Consider the following 20,702-nt stretch of genomic DNA (forward strand, 5'->3'; position numbering starts at 1 on the left):
CTATGAACCAAATCAGTTCAAAGTAACAACTTAAACACTTGGGGATTTCAGTGCATGAAACACAACTATAAAAGAGAATGGGATAAATCAGGGGAAAGTTGGTGTCTACTTGATCAGCATCTTTACAGCTGGGAGTTTATAAGTCAACACTAGTTCTACGTCAAAATCTGTTTAGTTCCATATACCTTTCTACTCTTTCTTCTCTTTTAACAGTGCTACCGGTCTATACACAGCCAGACTGTTTATTCTTAGTCCTTTACCATATGAAAATAAAAACTGCTTTGGATATTTCTTATATAAAACCTTTTTCAACAATATGGATTTCTGAGGTATATAGCTAACAAGCAAATGGGGAGACATCTAGAATGTTGAGTTACTGCAACGCAAGAACTGATTGGTCATCACTGGGGTGAACATATAGCAACCCACAGAGCGATACTGGAAGAATCACAAACAGTTATTGATACAATAGCCTACACTTTCTATTCTCTCTCTCTTTCACACATACACACCCACTCTCTCTCTCTCTCTCCTCACACACACACACACACACACACACACACACACACACACACACACACACACACACACACACACACACACACAATAACTTTGCAAGAGAAACTGGAATAAGGACAACATAATCATTATTTTCCTGATGATAATGGTATCGAAAAGGTCCACAGTACTCTGAACTTTTATCAGTCACACATAATACTTTGTCTTGGATGTGGCTTCTTGCATAGCTCCCAAAACCACGAGGAAGAAAAGAGTACTTATGAATAAGAATTTAAAAGCTTATTCATGACATGTCAGTCTCCTTTAAGAAACACAATTTCCTGCAGAACATCCATGCACACAGAAAAACTTCAAAAGACCAATACATCACAATCACTAGAGGGATGGGCCATTTTTAGTGTGTATTAACACAATAAGTGCTATAAGAAATGGGGAAAGGTGCAAAGCACAACTTTTTAGAACAAAACTATGACTCTGCTAAAAAGCAAATTAACATTCAACTCACACAACCTGGAAGAAGCAGGTTTTTCAATGTTGGCACTTAAATTGGAAAATGTCACATCAATTTCAATTCCTCTGCATAAAATGTCTAAAAGGATTTCAGAAATAGAAACAAACTGGGCATTCTGTTTGTATGAGTCAGAGCCACAGGGTAAAATATCTAAAAGGAGAAACTAATAGCTGCAAAATTTACCTTATTGCCTCTAAAAACCTCCTGAACAAACTGTGATGCACCCTAACTATATGTAATGAGGCTATTCTAAGGGTAGGGCAACAGTATAAAGCATCACTATATGCATAATATAAAAATGTTAAACTTGAACCCCAAAATAATACTTACAAATGGAAATCATAAAACTGGAAGTACATATGAAAGTTTACACTTTTCATGCAGCATATAAAATATTCAATATCTTGTTTCTTTTCGTTTGCCTATTTACATGGTATGATACATGAGACTGTACAGATAGACTCAGTTTCTTGGGTTGTTTACAGTAGAAGACCAGAGTTTTCAGTTTGGCAAATACCATGCAAGGCTAGCAGTTCTATGCTTTCAGTTGTTGAAATAAATAAGGAGCTTGGCAACCACCTGTTGGTGCAGTGAAATGTTCTGCACGGTCGCCAGTGTGACCATCTTGTGGTGTTGTGTTCCATGCGACTGCCTGAAGCTTCTACCTCATAACAAGATGTTGCCAGGAAGAGGATTTCCAATCAATACAACACCTGTCCAATAAACACCTATACGAGACATGTTGTGACCAGGCTATTCCATCTGATTGGCTGTGTTCATCCACGTTACTGAGACTGGGCACTAGTGCTGTCAGTCTGATGAGTGAAGGCAGCTTTCTGCTGTTTTTGAGTCTGTGGCTTCAATTGCAGCTGTTGTTGTTGTGTTTGCTGCTGCTGTTGTTGTGAGGGAGTAAATGTGCCTTGCTGCTGAATAGGGAAAGCCTGCAGGATCAGTTGTGTAGATTGGTTGCCATGGAGAAAGCTCTGTCAAATACACAGCAGGAAAATTAAAGACTACAGCAAGGCTAAAAAAATAAAAAATTAAAAATTAAAAAAAATTCCACGCCAGTGGTTCCCTACCAATATTTTCATTGGCCCCATCACAAATATGACAAGTAGCTATTTTAGAAACATTTGTTAAAAATATATATTTGTATTTTTCATTAAGTTTTAAGAAAATCTACACTTAACTCCATGACAGCTCCAAATTCATTTACACAAACTATTGATTTGTTTCTAATTTTCACTCACTAACAATTTCGATAAATCTATGACAGACATAAACATGACCTTAGTGACATATTTGAAACAGCACAATTCAACGTAGGGCTGGGCGAATATTCATGATATAATCGCGATGATTTGGCTGACGATATAAAATGAAAGCTGCACTACATTACTTTGTGCTCTCTAGCGACATCTGTGGCTGAAACTTAAAATTGCAAGCAATTTGCGGAAGAACACATTACGCGAGTCGTGTTTCGGCACTGCTCTTCTGGCGGATGAATCTCATTATTTGAGCTTACCTGGACATCGCCTGTGAACCGTAATTCTACAATAGTAAGTCTATGCAATGCAAAAAGTATTCAATAATGATGGGGATAAAATACACTTTATTAAACATGACAATAATATGCTTAAATATGCAATATAAGTTACAGGAAGTAAAGATTAGTAAACATATCACATATGTTTCTTCCCCAGAAAACGTAGATTCATAGCGATCAGTTAATGCATAAGTAGCCTAATGTTTGATTCATACAAGCATGACAAGCACCATAAGCTTCAACAACCCTACCAAAGCATTATAGCAGGTAAACAAATTCACCAAATAGATAACAGATAAACATCCATCAAGACTACAGCGATGCTGTCCTGAACTGCATGACAGACTGAACAGAGTTTCTTTCTTCTTATTTTTAACGGCGGCTCACCAACTAAAATAGGGCATTAATGCCATCTATTGTTAACATAGGAACACGACACCTGAACTGGTACTTTTTTCCTGTTTACGGCGATACATAATAACGCAAGGATGTACGTCATAAGCCAGCAATTTTGCGCCAAATCTGACCCGACAGCTCAAAATACAAATTATTTTTATAGGCTTAACGTACTGAATCGGGGTAAGAACATTGTTCTGAACAATGTTTGTTTATGTACTCAATCAATAAATGGCAATTTGTAATTTTTTTTAACCAAAAAATCTTATGTAGAGCAGCTTTAAGCAATATCATAAATATCGCAAATATTTTAATGTGTCATTTTCATAAAAAGCCCATAAGTAGACTAATTTCACCATCCTTCAGGGCAGCACAATTAATCAAAATAACACCAAAATGGCAATAGGTCTTATGGGATTATAAAATTGCAATGAGCTGCGATAAGACACATGGTCTGTGTGCACTTCAGAATAAACAGGCTGTTCTGTGCACGTGCGGGGCTCATGGGCTTGTGTTTTTAGCACTTTTAGAGCAGTTTACATGCATTGTGAAATAAATTAAGTACTGAATGTTCAAGCATTCATGCAATTCTAAACGTTAGAACTGCTACAAATTATTATACAAATCTAAAAAGGCAGCACAGTATAACAGAAAAGGGGTAGACAACAGTGCTTCACCAGACCCGGTGCATTGTAAACTACACACTGCACTTTCATGTGTCAAAATAAAAGCTCCATGTGAAGTGTCAAAATAAAAGCTCCAGGTGAAGGTGAAGTAAATAGGAAAGAAGTATATTACTTTTAAATAAAACAAATCTAATCCTCAAAATAATAATATAATTAAGTATTAAATTATAAAAAATAAACTTGACTGGTCCCACAGCAATAATTTAGTATTATGAAATATTCAACCGGATTTTCAAAAAATGCACACCTTGTTCATTCACAAAAAATGTTTTAGTAAAAATATATGGAGGTAAATAATGCTTTTTATTAAGCTACTATGTATCATTGTATATAAAATATAAATATAAAAGTGCATCTCAATGACAATGATTAGATCTCATTCTCCCTTGTGTTCATTTAGTGCAAAACTGTGGGGAATTTTTTTTTATTTTTTATATTTAAATAGATTTTAATTTAATGCCTTTCAAATATTGAATTTACTTGGCTACAATTAGGGATGCACCGATACCACTTTTTCTCTTCCGATCCAATATCGGAAATCTCAGTATTGGCCGATACCGATCCCAAGCCGATACCAGTGTTGTTTTTTTTCATAATCAGTTTAGAATATCTTTACATTATTGTGGGGAACTAATTGGGAGTACTCTTTAATATGTAAAGAAACCTCTAACTACACATTATTTCTATATAAATGTATAGCTTATTAAGAAACACTATTATTAACTAGTATACTGGATAATGTAGCAGCAAAATTAACAGTAATTCCAGTCTTAAATTCTTCAGTAGAAAAGAAACCAGTGTTTTATTTTAGCCTTTTTTTCCCCAAAAAATTTTTCAACTTGCATCTGGACTTTAAAAGATTCAGATCTCTTTTTTGTTCAATTTAGTTGTAAGACATCAGTCCACTTTTCATTCACACAGTTATTTTTTGGAACCCATTCAACCTAAATATTGTTATAAATTGTAAACAAATACTAATGCCAACAACAATAATAATAATAATAATAAATTGTTATTAATATTATTATTATTGACTTTTAATTACAACAGTAATATATTTAAATCGTGCATTTTTTAAACCCTCAACCTTTTTTTTCCCCTTTTTCACCCAATTTGGAATGCCCAATTCCCAGTGCGCTTTTAAGTCCTCATGGTGGCATAGTGATTCGCCTCAATCCGGGTGGCGGAGGATGAATCCCAGTTGCCTCTGCGTCTGAGACCATCAACCCACGCATCTTATCACGTGGCTTGTTGAGCGCGTTGCCACGGAGACATAGCACGTGTGGAAGCTTCACGCCACCCACCGCGGCATCCGCGCTCAACTCACCACGTGCTACACCGAGAACGAACCACATTATAGCGACCACGAGGAGGTTACCCCACGTGACTCTACCCACCCTAGCAACCGGGCCAATTTGGTTGCTTAGGAAACCTGGCTGGAGTCACTCAGCACACCCTGGGATTCAAACTAGCGAACTCCAGGGGTAATAGCCAACGTCTTTTACCACTGAGCTACCCAGGCCCCCCACGCTTTTATTTTGATATTCTAAACTCTCCAGGAAATCCTGTATGTGTCTGTTTGTAAGCATGTTCACAGGAATTTAATTAGCTTTTTATTCAAATTGTGGTAAAATGCACCTCTGGTGCCGTTCTAAATGCATATTATAAGTGAACCGAACTATTGAGCAGCTACATCTGAGATGCTGTTCTTGAGTAGCGCTCAAATATTGCGCACCGCTGTGAAGGCTAAAAATAGCAGTGAGTGCATCACCAGCCTGTGCGCGAGTTTGTGTCAACAGAGCAGCACCATTCACTAACACGCTGCACATACTATTTATTTACTTATTAAACACAGCCTTTTGTGATTCACAGAGCTATCGCACATCTTCAAGTGGCTTTGAATAAAATGCACAAATCATAAGAACTGCTTTAATGGTGTTTTTATGGTTCTTTTATGTCATTTTTGGAGCTTGACAATAACAAACATGACTAACACACAGTATCAGATTTGGATGGGGCTCATCAGGGGCTCATCAGACCGATACCCGATCCATCTAAAAGCTTCAGTATCCCTATTGGTGCATCCCTAGCTACAATGGCTGACTGCATGAAATTAAGGTTCCTCTGATTTAAAAAAAATAAAAAAATAAATCACTTACTAGCTTTTTCAGAGCAAATACATAATTATCGAGATGTATATAGAATAGGGTGAAAAACATGGAGATATAATTTTTGAAGCTTCATAGACCAGCCCTAATTTACAGCAAAATATATACAGTATGTATTGTTTTTCAAATAACTGCAAGGTTGCCTGAGCGACTAATCAACTAATTTCTGATGTCAATGGGTGGACCTCAGAAGTAAATTCAAACAAACCTTACCTGCAAAAACTGTTGCTGCTGTTTTGTCTGTTGTTGTGTTGCCCCCTGCTGTTGATTTGATTGTAATGATGTAGCTTGAGCCTGTTGTTCTGCAGTCGCATTGGGCTGAGTCTGCAGCGCTATGGCCTGCGTCTGGCCTTGTTGCTGTGAAAATGGGCTGTAGGCTGTCACTACCTGACCCATAAACATTGTGGTGGGTACCATGACAGTGCCACACGCCATTGGAGCTGTCATTATCTTAGTGACCAACTGCTGCCCTGCAGGAAACCTGGGATTGATACAGACATATAGAGTAAAAAAAAAAGAAAAATTAGCATTACAGGCCTGTCATTCATGCAACCCACAACACAACATATCAATATAGGAATAAATGTGATTAGTAGGTTTTTAACAGACAGCTCAAACAGCCACCAATGCAGACTTTAGCACCCCCTGCAAATAGTTCAATCCAGAAAGTTACATCAGTATTAAAATAGCAAAGTTTAAAGTGTGGCACACAAGTTCTCCACAAGACATTTTTACATTGTGTATGCAGCTAAAAGCAAGTTTACATGTTTTTGCTATTCTTGTTCAGTTATTAATGTGTTATTATTGCCATTAAGTGGCAAAATGTCTGCTATAGAGTGAAAATGTGATTATGGTTCACATGTTGCTTACCACTGTTTTTGTAAGTGATTGTTATTAATGTGTATTTCATATAGAGTAATGTGCCATTAGATTTCACACTGTAATTAATTGACACCATTTGTATTTTTAGAGCATATTGACCTTCCTCACGGTTTCGTTGAATATCTAGGCTTCGGAATAGTCTAGAATCTCAATCTAGGTGTTGCTAGGTGGCATATTTTGCCGGTGATTTGTTTATCATACTTTTTCTACTGGACTGCATTTTTTCTTCTGAACTTCTGAGACATAACATTTGATTATTTACCCAAGCAAGCTCACAGACAAGTAAACTATAGCTCATTTTATAGAAAACAACCTAAGGTAAGAGCTGATATAGAGTTTGTGGCTATTTGGGGCTTATAGAAGCAGTGATAAGGGCAGACATGAGACGTTTGTATATTGTCCAGGTCACGCCCAAGGACCCGGTAATGGGTCTGCAGAGTTGAAGAGAATAAACTAACAATTATTTATCTTGATTGTTATAATTCAAGCCAATAGTCAAATTCCTTAATGAATTTTATGCCTTTTGTTTTTATTTACTATTGTGTAACATACTATTGCCTGTTATTGTTGTTGTTATTCTTTATAATTTCTTTGTACCTTCATTTCATTCATCTTCAATTAATATAAAATAGCCTCAGCATAAAATACTCTGGTACAATTACTGATAAATACAGCAATTAATTTTATAAATAGTGCCCTGGGAAAGGCATTAATAGATTGAAAGGAGAAAAAAAAAAAGAAAGACAGAGCGCTCACCTGTTTATTGCATTGCCCTGATTGATTTTTGGTGCCAGGCTGCTGGGTATCTGTACAACATTGGTATTGGCAGGCTGGCTGATCATCATGGTGTTATATACCAGACCACGCTGAGAAAAACAAAGAAAAAGACATGATGTCAACCATTTGGATGATGTCATTACATAAGTGCAGAATGAAAGATTTCATTATGTCATATCTAATTGGCTCTTTTAAAAGCAACTTCTAGACAACAGGCAGCTAAATGTACAGTGCCTATTACAGCCAGAGGGTAAAGCTAATTCAGGACTGTTAACTTTAAATTGAAGAATATTGACTTATCAATTTGATTTTTAACACTACTAAGCAATATACTGTTCTTTTCCACTACCATTTTCTTGCCAAAATAATAGAATCAAACTGAACTGTGCCCAAGGTTGGGTTGCACCAGCTGTGGATAAGGTCTCATGTAAGTTGGGACGTAAAGTTCACACTAAGGGCTTATTAACTACTAGTTAGTTTGTAACTAAGTCAGTGCATAATTTGGTTGCACCACCTGTTCATAAGGCAGGACTTAACTAGTAGGTCGTAAGCTCACCGTAAAGTAATGTGTAGTCACATAATATGACGTTTACCTGTATTATCCAATAAACAGCCTTCAAATTTGTACAATGAAGTGTTAAAAAGCCGTGAATTTCAGCTTGATCTTGTCACGGTTGATGTTCAAACCTTGTTTGCTCACATACAGTTGAAGTCAGACGTTTACATACACCTTAGCCAAATACATTTAAACTCAGTTTTTCACAATTCCTGATATTTAATCGTAGAAAAAAAAAATCCCTGTCTTAGGTCAGTTAGGATCACTACTGTGAATGTGAAATGTCAGAATAATAGTAGAGAGAATGATTTATTTCAGCTTTTATTTCTTTCATCACATTCCCAGTGGGTCAGAAGTTTACATACACTTTGTTAGTATTTGGTAGCATTGCCTTTAAATTGTTTAACTTGGGTCAAACGTTTTGGGTAGCCTTACACAAGCTTCTCACACTAAGTTGCTGGAATTTTGGCCCATTCCTCCAGACAGAACTGATGTAACTGTGTCGAATTTGTAGGCCTCCTTGCTTGCCCACACATTTTCTATCAGATTGAGGTCAGAGCTTTGTTATGGCCACTCCAATACCTTGACTTTGTTGTCATTAAGCCACTTGTAAACCTCACCCTTTTTCCTCCAAACATAACTATGGTCATTATGGCCAAACAGTTCAATTTTTTTTCATTAGACCAGAGGACATTTCTCCAAAAAGTAAGATCTTTGTCCGCATGTGCACATGCAAACTGTAGTCTGTCTTTTTTATGGTGGTTTTGGAGCAGTGGCTTCTTCCTTGCTGAGCAGCCGTTCAGTTTATGTCAATATAGGACTCGTTTTACTGTGGATATAGATACGTGTCTACCTGTTTCCTCCTGCATCTTCACAAGGTCCTTTGCTGTTGTTCTGGGATTGATTTGCACTTTTCGCACCAAACTACGTTAATCTCTAGGAGACTAGGAGAATGCGTCTCCTTCCTGAGTGGTATTATGGCTGTGTGGTTCTATGGTGTTTATACTTACGTACTATTGTTTGTACATATGAATGTGGTACCTTCAGGCGTTTGGAAATTGCTCCCAAGGATGAACCAGACTTGTGGAGGTCCACAATTTTTTTCTGAGGTCTTGGCTGATTTCTTTTTATTTTCCCATGATGTCAAGCAAAGAGGCACTGAGTTTGAAGGCAGGCCTTAAAATACATCCACAGGTACACCTCCAATTAGAAGCTAATTGCCTAAAGGCTTGATATCATTTTTTGGAATTTTCCAAGCTGCTTGAAGGCACTGTTGACTTAGTGTATGTAAATGTCTGACCCACTGGAATTGTGATATAGTCAGTTAAAGTGAAACAATCTGTCTGTAAACAATTGTTGGAAAAATTACTTGTGTCATGCACAAAGTAGATGTCCTAAACGACTTGCCAAAACTACAGTTTGCTAATTTGAAATCTGTGGAGTGATTAAAAAAAACTGATGTTTAATGACTTCAACCTAAGAGTATGTAAACTTCTGACTTCAACTGTAACTGTCAGCTGTAATAAATTATATCCCCATTACTGTACATAATAAAAGTAGATCTGATAAATAGTATATTTGTCCTGTGTAAATAACAATATATAGGAACTGTATCTAAAATAAATAAGGGGTGATAAATAAATACTAATACAACAGGCTGAAAAAATAGACCATTTATTAATTTTAATATCCTATATATATTTTGAATGTGTTGAAACTTGACACTGGGCGACACACCCTGAAAACAGCATCGTTAGGACGGTTTCATGCTGAAGAGCCGCTTCAAAATTTTTATCTCTCTCGTAAATGCAAACGAGTGTAAATGTCAACATCATACTGTATGTCGAAAGGATAGATGCCTGTCACGCAAAACATGAGCTCATTGACGTCATAAAATATCTGTCTGCTTTTTTATTCCATCCGTTACTCATGGTCAGAGTCTTCCATAAATATTTAGTTCATACATAGGGTTATGTCCTACCTAAGTTTAATGATGCAACATTCATATTTCATAGTGCGTAAATTGTGACTTAGTGCCCATATATGCCACAACTAGGCTAAGCTGTAACTTACATATAGCTGGTGCAACTGGCCCCCTCTTAGATTTTATGATGCAGTGCATCATTTAAAATTTTGTGTGTTTTGGCTTTTAGTCCATGCCTGTTAGCTTTGAAGCTTTCTGTATGCTAGTGTACTCCAAAAAGTTGACAAAATAATTTTTAGCTGATATACAGTTGTGCTAAAAAGTTTGCATACCCTGGCAAAAATTGTGAAATTTTGGCATTGATTTTGAAAATATGACTGATCATGCAAAAAAACTGTCTTTTATTTAAGGATAGTGATCATATGAAGCCATTTATCATCACATAGTTGTTTGGCTCCTTTTTAAACCATAATGATAACAGAAATCACCCAAATGGCCCTGATCAAAAGTTTACATACCCTTAAATGTTTGGCCTTTTTACAGACACACAAGGTGACACACACAGGTTTAAATGGCAATTAAAGGTTAATTTCCCACACCTGTGGGTTTTTAAATTGTAATTAGTGCCTGTGTATAAATAGTCAATGAGTTTGTTAGCTCTCAAGTGGATGCACTGAGCAGGCTAGATACTGAGCCATGGGGAGCAGAAAAGAACTGTCAAAAGACCTGTGTAACAAGGTAATGGAACTTTATAAAGATGGAAAAGGATATGAAAAGATATCCAAAGCCTTGAAAATGCCAGTCAGTACTGTTCAATCACTTATTAAGAAGTGGACAATTCGGGGATCTCTTGATACCAAGCCATGGTCAGGTAGACCAAGAAAGATTTCAGCCACAATTGCCAGAAGAATTGTTCGGGATACAAAGAAAAACCCACAGGTAACCTCAGGAGAAATACAGGCTGCTCTGGAAAAAGACGGTATGGTTGTTTCAAGGAGCACAATACGATGATACCTGAACAAAAATGAGCTGCATGGTAGAGTTGCCAGAAAGAAGCCTTTACTGCGCCAATGCCACAAAAAAGCCCAGTTACAATATGCCCGACAACACCTTGACACGTCTCACAGCTTCTGACACACTGTAATTTGGAGTGACGAGACCAAAATAAAGCTTTATGGTCACAACCATAAGCGCTATGTCTGGAGAGGGGTCAACAAGGCCTATAGTGAAAAGAATACCATCCCCACTGTGAAGCATGGTGGTGGCTCACTGATGTTTTGGGGGGGTGTGAGCTCTAAAGGCACGGGAATCTTGTGAAAATTGATGGCAAGATGAATGCAGCATGTTATCAGAAAATACTGGCAGACAATTTGCATTCTTCTGCACGAAAGCTGCGCATAGGATGCTCTTGGACTTTCCAGCACGACAATGACCCTAAGCACAAGGCCAAGTTGACCCTCCAGTGGTTACAGCAAAAATAGGTGAAGGTTCTGGAGTGGCCATCACAGTCTCCTGACCTTAATATCATCGAGCCACTCTGGGGAGATCTCAAACGTGCGGTTCATGCAAGACAACCAAAGATTTTGCATGACCTGGAGGCATTTTGCCAAGACGAATGGGCAGCTATACAACCTGAAAAAATTTGGGGCCTCATAGACAACTATTACAAAAGACTGCACGCTGTCATTGATGCTAAAGGGGGCAATGCACAGTATTAAGAACTAAGGGTATGCAGACTTTTGAACAGGGGTCATTTCATTTTTTTCATTGTTGCCATGTTTTGTTTTATGATTGTGCCATTCTGTTATAACCTACAGTTGAATATGAATCCCATAAGAAATAAAAGAAATGTGTTTTGCCTGCTCACTCATGTTTTCTTTAAAAATGGTACATATATTACCAATTCTCCAAGGGTATGCAAACTTTTGAGCACTACTGTAAATTATACAACTACACAAAATGTTGCTGTTTTTCTCTTCCAGGAAAACAAACCAAAAATACAGATGACACATCTTGCACTCACAACCATATCCGAGTTTTTGTCCATGCTTTACAATGATAATGTCCCCTTCCCCTAATACTTTATCTCATACTTCTGACTTGCAATAGCAGGTAGCACATCAAGGTTCTTAGCTGTGATGAAAACTAGGGATGGGCATTTTCAAAAAAACATTAGTTGAGTACACAACCATAAACCAAGTGAAATTTATATTTTGTTTTATTCACAAACGTTACCAAGAACGGTTTCAAAATATGGTAACTTCAACAAACTATGCTTCTCTTTTAAAAAAATAGGACTTTATCAAATCTGCCCATGTTAAAGGAATATTCCAGGTTCAATGCAAGTTAAGCTCAATCGACAGCATCTGTGGCATAATGCTGATTAACATAAATTATTTCGCCTCGTACCTCCTTTTCTTTGAAAAAAGCAAAAATCGAGGTCACAGGTGAGGCACTTACAATGGAAGTGAATGGGACCAAATTTTGGAGGGTTTAACAGGCAGAAATGTGAAGCTTATAATTTTATAAATGCACTTACACTAATTGTTCTGTTAAACCTTGTATTATTTCAACTGTAAAGTTGTTAAAATCATTGTTTTTAAAGTAATTTTAGGGTTTGTCAATGTAAAATCATGTTAACACGTATTGTTTACATTTTGTGGCTATATTTTCGAAACAGTGAGTTTTTAGGTTTTTTTTAAAGAAAAGGAGGGGCAAGTCACAAATAACTTTGTGGTAATCAATATTATGCCACAAATATAGTCGATTGAACTTAATATATACTGGTCTGATAAGCTTTTGAGTTTCTTGTACCGTTTCACAGTTTCTTTCCACCATACAAGCAGATCTTCGTCCACTGGTTTGCATGATTCCAACAAGAACCGAATATCAATAGAGTAGAATTCAATAAGAATAAAAATATTACAAATATTGCTAGAGCTACACTAGGCTTTGCTTTCAAAATCACAGATGCCATCATATCTTCTGCCCTCATCCAACACTTTGATGACAAGTGGACACTACTGTAACTGCAAGATTTGGTGAGAGATTTAGAGGAAAATTACAGTAATCAGTGATGCTCATGGCAGGCAAATTTGCAAAGAAAATTCATTTTCAGTATTTGAGTAGTGTTTTTAATACTTGACTAGCTGGTGCAGAACAAGTACTCAATTAGTTGATTACTGGTGCCTAACCCTAATGAAAACTAAAGGCTACTGGCTATATTCAAATAAAGGGACAAGTCCTTTGATATGCTCCACCCCAACTTCCTGTTTCAAAAGGAAATACATCACCACAAGAAAGAAAACTGCACTTGCACAAAGATTTCATGGTGTCTTTAGTAAGAATTGTAATGAGCCCTTTCCACATTTCTGGGTTTGGAACATGAAAGTGGGGTAAACTTTTAAAGTGGTAAATGGGTGATAATATCTACACTATTACATTTCCACAACTTTCAAAAGAGAAAAAAAAAAATAGAGAACAGTGGATATTACTGCAATCAGAATAGAGAAAGCTGCCAAATTTAGTGTCACACTCTCAGCAGCTGTATTTGAAAGCACATTGCAGCAGTGGTAGCTAGTTGTTTTCCTTTTTTTAACTAATGCGTAATACAAAAAATAATGTTATAAACTGACCCTTCGCTAAGCCCTGCCTTAAAAGCCTTTCTGAACAATCCTATCTTAGCAGCTCTGTGTGTTTGTTTTTTAATCTTTAAACAAATCTTAAGAAAAGCATTCTATGGATTAAACTGTATCAGCCCTCATTCCCAAATGAACATGTATAAGATCAGCAAAGACAACAACATTTTCCAAGGTAAATAACTTGCGTAGCTAATAACTTAATTAATTTACGTATTGATTCATGTCTTAATAAAGGCAATTCTATATAAAGAGTTCACAGCATCAAAGTGTGTTATGAGCAGTTCTGTTCACTTACACTAATGTTATCAGGTGTGTAATCAGGCATTTCTCTTTTCAAGTGACTGTGATAATCGGTGACCTCAATTCTGATTCACAGTTCTCAATTAAATCACTGTATAATTTAACACTTTATTTTACAAAAAACTTCAAATGAATATGCTTTACAATGTCACTCTTCATTCCAGCCCACATAAGAATATTATAAATTCCATTTATGAGAATATCCTGTCAGAAACCATGCCGTTCACGGCAATCATTCCTATTGGAAGTTCTGCAAAGCTTGTCAGAGCGTGCAACGGTACCCAAGGGGGGCAGAACTTAGCGAAAGGTCAATTTACACCAAATAATTTAATAATTACAAATATAAAAATGTTTATATTAGCATATAGCAAGATTTACGCAGCTAAATAAGGCAAAAACACAGTCTGTGAAAAGGGTCCATTGCACCAAACATTGTCAGAGCAAATTTTGAGTCCCACCTGTGCAACAGAGGAGCTCTGTAGATTTTGCTGCAGGGAACGTGGAGGTTGCTGCTGTGAAAGTACTTGTTGCTGTGAGACAGTCCCACTGTGTGCTGTACTTGTCACACTCTGACCCTGTATAGCTACGACCCCAGCCTGTGTCCCAATCCCTAGAATGCTTGTTTGTGCTCCACCAACATGCGGCAACTGCATGTTGAGTCCACTGCCTGACTGCTGCAGTATCACCTAAAAGACACCACAGGAATCATATGTTTTTGTCACCATGGCAACAAAACTGTCAATATCAACATTCACAAAACTTGTGTGACATCATGTATGAGTGTGTATGTGTGTGTTTGTGTGTGTACCTGAGCTCCTGGTCCCTGCACTCGTTGCAGCTGCTCGTGGATCTGCCTCAGTTCCTCCTGCTGTTTATTAATGTTTGCTTCTATCATACGTGTCCTCTGTTCCAGCTGCTCCTTCAGGTGCTGCATTGCATTCAACTGCGCAGAGAACTAGTACACACACAAAAGTACAGTGATACAATTATAATGTGTCGTGCACTAAGGTAGCTGGCAGTACATGTTGAAAATTCTCTCATCATTTACTTACCCTCATGCCATCCCAGATGTGTATGACTTTCTTTCTTCAGATGTACACAAATGAAGATTTTTAGAAGAATATCTCAGCTCTGTAGGTCCATGCAATGCAAGTCAATGGTGGACAGAACTTTGAAGCTGCAAAAAGCACATAAAAGCAGCATAAAAGTAATTCATAAGACTCCAGTGGTTAAATCTTCAGAAGTGATATTATAGGTGTGGGTGAGAAACAGTTAAATATTTAAATACTTTTTACTATAAATCTCCACTTTCACATTCTTCTTTTGTTTTTGGCAATTCACATTTTTCCTACTACCTACTGGGGAGGGAGGAGAATTTAAAGTAAAAAAAAAAAAACTTTAATAATGATCCGTTTTAAAAACCACTGGAGTCATATGAATTACTTTTATGCTGCCTTTGTGCTTTTTGGACCTTCAAAGTTCTGGCCACCATTCACTTGCATTGTATGGACCTACAGAACTGAGATATTATTCTAAAAATCTTTGTTTATGTTCAACAGAACGAAGAAAGTCACACATCTGGGATTGCATGAGGGAGTAAATGATGAGAGAATTAAAAAAATGTTGGTTAACTATCCCTTTAACTTATCAGGTCATTAAAAAAGCACACTAGGTAATAACTTTCATTAAAAAGGTGAATTGTGTAAATTCTGCATTACTTGCGGCCCCAAATGTAATTAAATTTAATTGCAAAAGTAACTGCCAAAACACTTATACCACATCTTCTGGCACACCTCTGGTGTGCCCCTCACATTTTATAAATGCCCAAGTAAAACAAAAGGTATTACATTTTTAAGATACTTGGGTAGTTCTGTTGCTAGGGCATTACTAAATTGTTGCTACATGGTTGCTTACAGGCCCAAGTCAAAAGAGATCATTACCAAGTCTCTGTGATATCCTGATCCCTAGATACGTGCGGGGAGCTAATCAATAAAAGTATATGAGATTTTTCGCTCACTTTTCATCTGCCGGCCAGACATTTATTTTCTAAAAATAACAATATTTTAGAATATAAACCATGATTCTGTATTTGTTTCAAACAGATACAATGTGTAAGTATTCCAATTATCAGCTTTTTTCACTCAAAATGAAGGATTTACTGTATATTTACTGTAAAGTAATATGTAGAGTGTAGGATAGATACTATTATATCTAACACCAGAACTAATACTAAAGCTAAAATGCTGTTTCTGGATAGGTGTAACACGTGCATATTCTTCCAAATGATCCCAACGATAGGAAGAGAGACTGAAATTTATATTTAACAAGGTCCCTGATCACTTAAGTCTGATCTTAATAGTTTGTGAGATATAATTATTAATATCTTCAAGGATATTAAGGATATTTGTATGGTTTTATTACATCTGCTTCACATTTCCTCGTGTGTCATCATAGAATTCGATGATGTATTTCCACGTAAACCCCGAAATGTGATGAGTCCCATTAAACTTGACGGCACCCGCCGTGCCATTTGTGCTCACATTTGGTTCAGAAGCAGAAACTTCAGGAAGAACACATTCTTAAAGGTTAGTCACATTAACACACAAAGCTAGCTAATATTGTACCATAACAAACATTGGGTAGTGTAGCTACATAGCTCATTAGGATCGCCGACGGTGACCAAAGGTAGCGTCAAGTTAAACCTTGCGCTTTTATTAATGTTTTGGTAGTATATGCCGCCTCTCCCACCCTCTCTTTCTCTCTCTCTGTCTGTGTGTGTGAGAGCAGAGAGAGAGAGAGAGAGAGAGAGAGAGAGAGATTTGTCCCGTATTTTAGTATCCTGCAATCAGCACGCATACAGATTTTGTGGACTTATGCTGCCTTCATGTGCTATTGGAATTTTCCTACTTCCCACTTCTGAAGTGGTAATTACGAGTATGTTGTGTTCACGTGCTTTGTTGTTGGAAAGAACTGGAAACATGGACGACACCAGGTTCATCCATTCATATTTCTCGAGGAACCTTTATTTTGACACCAAAATACATATCACTTAGTCAGCTTGCTGACGATAATAGCATTATAATCAAATATAACCTAATTTCACGGTGTAAAAATGTACAACATGCATAGAATGGTTGCTGATATACATAAATGAATATGACCAAAACGGCAAGCGCAAACAATTAGCTGTATTTAGAAAAATGAACAAAACCTGTCATTCAATACAGAAACCGTACTCTCCTCTGCCATGTTGAAAGTTTAGGACTCCTCCAATCTCGGCAACTCGGGTATCATCTAGAATTCCGAGTTTCCCACTTGAACTTCTGACTTTGCTGGGTCATTCATATGCTCGGAACTCTTAATTACGATATTTCCAAGTCCAATTGAAAGACGCATTAAAACAGCTGGCAAGTTTTTGTCAAAATTATATTTAATGATATGGCTGGGCGATAAAACGATATAGATATTTATCCAAAAAAAATGTTTTGATATCGATGATAAACTTTTGAGTAATTTGTTCTACATCTAGAGTAGCCGATCGAAACAGGTATGTGTCACTAAAAACACAAGCAGTTCGGCAAAGTAATACACTCAACAAGCTAACTGAATCACAGACATGAAATCAGCCTGTTAGGAAGTATTAGCAGGCAGCCCTGCTGTCATGGAAACCAATCATGCTTGGTAGCTGCTAGCCATTAGCTAGCTAATTAAATATCATTGTGTACCGAACAAGACAGCACTGACAATGCAATACAACAGCTGTCGACTGAACACAACAACAACTCCAACATCACCACAGTTTATTTATGTACTATTAGTAAAAAAAATGTCATGATCCATAGCGCTGTCACAAGCAAGAAATTTTCTTCTGGTGATGTTTATTGCCGATTGGCAATCCAGTTTATGGTGCATTACCACCACCTACTGAGCAGGACAGTGAAACGTCACAAGAAAGTCTTTCAGTGGAGTCAAACATCAGCTGAAGATAATGAAATTGGCTAAATTTCATCAAAAAGAGTTCACACACCATATGTTGCATTAAATCCTAAACTGAGTGTACTTTAAATATAGCTTACCCTCTGGAGTATACTTGTAAACAAACAAGTTATGTTTAAATCATTCTTGAGGTCAAACAAACATGTGGAATGCAGTTCTGTCCCCATTAATGATATGAAATGTACAGTATATATTGTGATAAATATTGATATCGAATGATATGAAAAATATATAGTGATAATTTTTTTTGGCCAAATCGCCCAGCCCTACCTAATGATATCGCATTACATTGCATATGTCATATTGCATCGCTTGTGTGCGAGTTCTGAGCCTTGTTGAACTGACCATGAGAAAAACTGCGGCAACTTTATTACAAAAAAAAAACGTACAGGATAAGTTAATCAAGTCTGTGACATCATAAAATAAAATGAAATAAATAAAATAAATGTTTACAAGTTCAGGTAGAATCCTATTGGCATCCCAGATTTTTCAAAGTAATATATTTAATTTTTTGAGTATTTAAAATATATATATACATAAAAAAGATGAAACGTTCAGTGACTTGAGACTCGACTCGAACTCGTGAAAAAAGACTCGAGACTTGACTCCAGAGTTAAAGACTCCAGACTTGACACAGACTTTAAATAAAAGACTCGTGAACATCTCTGGCGTGAACCACCTTATAGTGACCATGAGGAAGGTAACCCAAGTTGACTACCCACCCTAGCAACCGGGCCAATTGGTTGCTTTGGAAGCCTGGCTGGAGTCACTCAGCACACCCTGGATTCAAACTCGTGATTCCAGGGGTGGTAGTCAGCGTCTTTGCTTGCTAAGCTACCCAGGCCCCATAAAGTTACATGTTTAAGCTTTAAGAATAAAATGTTTTTATTCTTTGACCACTTTACTTTGCATTGGAATTATGAAACATGAAACCTGAACAGGCAGATTCTCACCATGGCATTAGGCTGAACCTGCTGCTGTAGCTGGGTTTGTTGCGGTTGTTGTTGTTGCTGTTGTTGTTGGCTCATTTGGGCTGGAGAGCCATTCTGAGTGGTGTGCTGAGAACTCATGGACTATCAATACAAATAAGATGAATGTTACTCAGCAGACATGATCATTAAAAAAAAAAAAATCATATGAGGCACAAGCATAAGTTAGAAGAGTTTTTATAGGATAATTTACAGCAAATGTTTAAGAGTGGTGATAAAGAGGTAATTCCCACCTGGATGCTGACTGAGGAGCGCCGTTGTGGTGCTATGTCAACGTTGGCGGGCCGGGGTGGAGTGCTCACTTCCATCTGTAGCTTAGAGGGAGTGGCTGAAGAGGAAAGCATACAGACATGATGAGTTTTAAAATAGATATATAAAAATGCATTACAAAGCTGCACTTTTTGTCCACAATTGCTAAAGCTTACAAACGCAGGTGTTGTCAGAGACGGCGGTGTGCGAGGATTTGCGGGAGCTCCGTGAGGAGTTGGAGGGAGTTTGGCTGTTACTAAAACGCTCCAGCACCTCCTTCAGACTGGAGGTGTTCAACTGCGATTCAGAGACAGAAGTCTGAGACAGCTGCAAAGAGAGAGAGAATAAGAAGTGAAATATCTGTAGAGTTGGTAAGGTTTCCAATGACTGATATCTAGAAAGCAATAGCCAATATAGTGTCTATATACACTACCAGTCAAATGTTTGGATTTGGATGAATTTTAGATTCTGATGATCTTAAAAACCTTTTGATCTTACGGATTATGCTTAAATGAGGAATTTCACAGCATCTTCATCAGTCCCACATTACTGGACTGATGAAGTATGTCCAAGAGATTTCTCTCTGAAATGTCTCACCTTGTCTACAGTCAGCTCAGGGGGAGATTCCTCTATACCCATCTCTCTCCTCTGATCTGCTCGCACCTCAGCGTAGCTACAGACAGAAAGATTTGAAAAAAAAAAAAAAGCAGAAGTGAGGACACTGTAGGCAACTTTCTGGCTGATGTAGCAGTGTGTATGTGTGTGTGTGTGCATCTCTGTACCTCACAACCGTGTGGGTGCACACAATGAACTCTGGTCTCGAGTTCCACTGGTGATAGGTGATGTAGTAATTAGTCTGAAGCCAAATCCACTGCTGCCCTTTAGTCAAAAAGCGATAATAGCACGACTTCCCTTTTCCAAACTGCATTACTTTAAGTAGACAGAGAAAGACATGTAGAAAGTACAGTATCAAATGATATTGTGTAGTATTAGTATGATGACAGGGATGCACCAATATGAAAATTCAGGTAGAAATTTTTTTTATGTTATGCTGTAAACAGATATAATGGCCTAAATCCATACTTTGTATTTCTATATATTTTTAAGAAAAGCAGATTTCATACTAAAGTTTAAATAGGCTTGGGATTGAAACCTTTTTCACACTCCAGAGAATTATCAATATATCGGGATATTTTCAGATATAAATAGGGCTGTTCGTTGCACAATAGTCTTTGTCTTTTCAAACATACACTATATTGCCAAAAGTAATCGCTCATCTGCCTTTAGACGCATATGAACTTAAGTGACATCCCATTCTTAATCCATAGGGTTTAATATGATGTCGGCCCACCCTTTGCAGCTATAACAGCTTCAACTCTTCTGGGAAGGCTTTCCACAAGGTTTAGGAGTGTGTTTATGGGAATTTTTGACCATTCTTCCAGAAGCGCATTTGTGAGGTCAGACACTGATGTTGGATGAGAAGGCCTGGCTCGCAGTCTTCGCTCTAATTCATCCCAAAGGTGCTCTATCGGGTTGAGGTCAGGACTCTGTGCAGGCCAGTC

The 20,702-nt window shown here is 37.4% G+C and overlaps 1 protein-coding gene across 8 annotated transcripts in view; it reads right to left on the reverse strand.

The window, feature by feature from the left end:
• Positions 1–398: 398 nt before the first annotated feature.
• The window catches only part of LOC127443356 (circadian locomoter output cycles protein kaput-like), a 47,045-nt gene continuing 26,741 nt past the window's right edge, over positions 399–20,702 (reverse strand). For all 8 annotated transcript variants that reach the window (XM_051701866.1, XM_051701868.1, XM_051701867.1 and 5 more), the window contains 10 exons: positions 19,923–20,070; positions 19,738–19,813; positions 19,317–19,467; positions 19,125–19,219; positions 18,856–18,975; positions 14,715–14,861; positions 14,365–14,592; positions 7,465–7,574; positions 6,040–6,307; positions 399–2,013 (listed from right to left, as the gene is read on the reverse strand). In XM_051701866.1, coding sequence (XP_051557826.1) covers positions 1,816–2,013; positions 6,040–6,307; positions 7,465–7,574; positions 14,365–14,592; positions 14,715–14,861; positions 18,856–18,975; positions 19,125–19,219; positions 19,317–19,467; positions 19,738–19,813; positions 19,923–20,070 — 1,541 coding nt within the window. In that variant the 3' untranslated portion in view covers positions 399–1,815. The remainder of the gene's footprint in view (positions 2,014–6,039; positions 6,308–7,464; positions 7,575–14,364; positions 14,593–14,714; positions 14,862–18,855; positions 18,976–19,124; positions 19,220–19,316; positions 19,468–19,737; positions 19,814–19,922; positions 20,071–20,702) is intronic.

The sequence above is a fragment of the Myxocyprinus asiaticus genome, chromosome 7, assembly GCF_019703515.2.
Source record: "Myxocyprinus asiaticus isolate MX2 ecotype Aquarium Trade chromosome 7, UBuf_Myxa_2, whole genome shotgun sequence".
Taxonomy (NCBI): Eukaryota; Metazoa; Chordata; class Actinopteri; order Cypriniformes; family Catostomidae; genus Myxocyprinus; species Myxocyprinus asiaticus.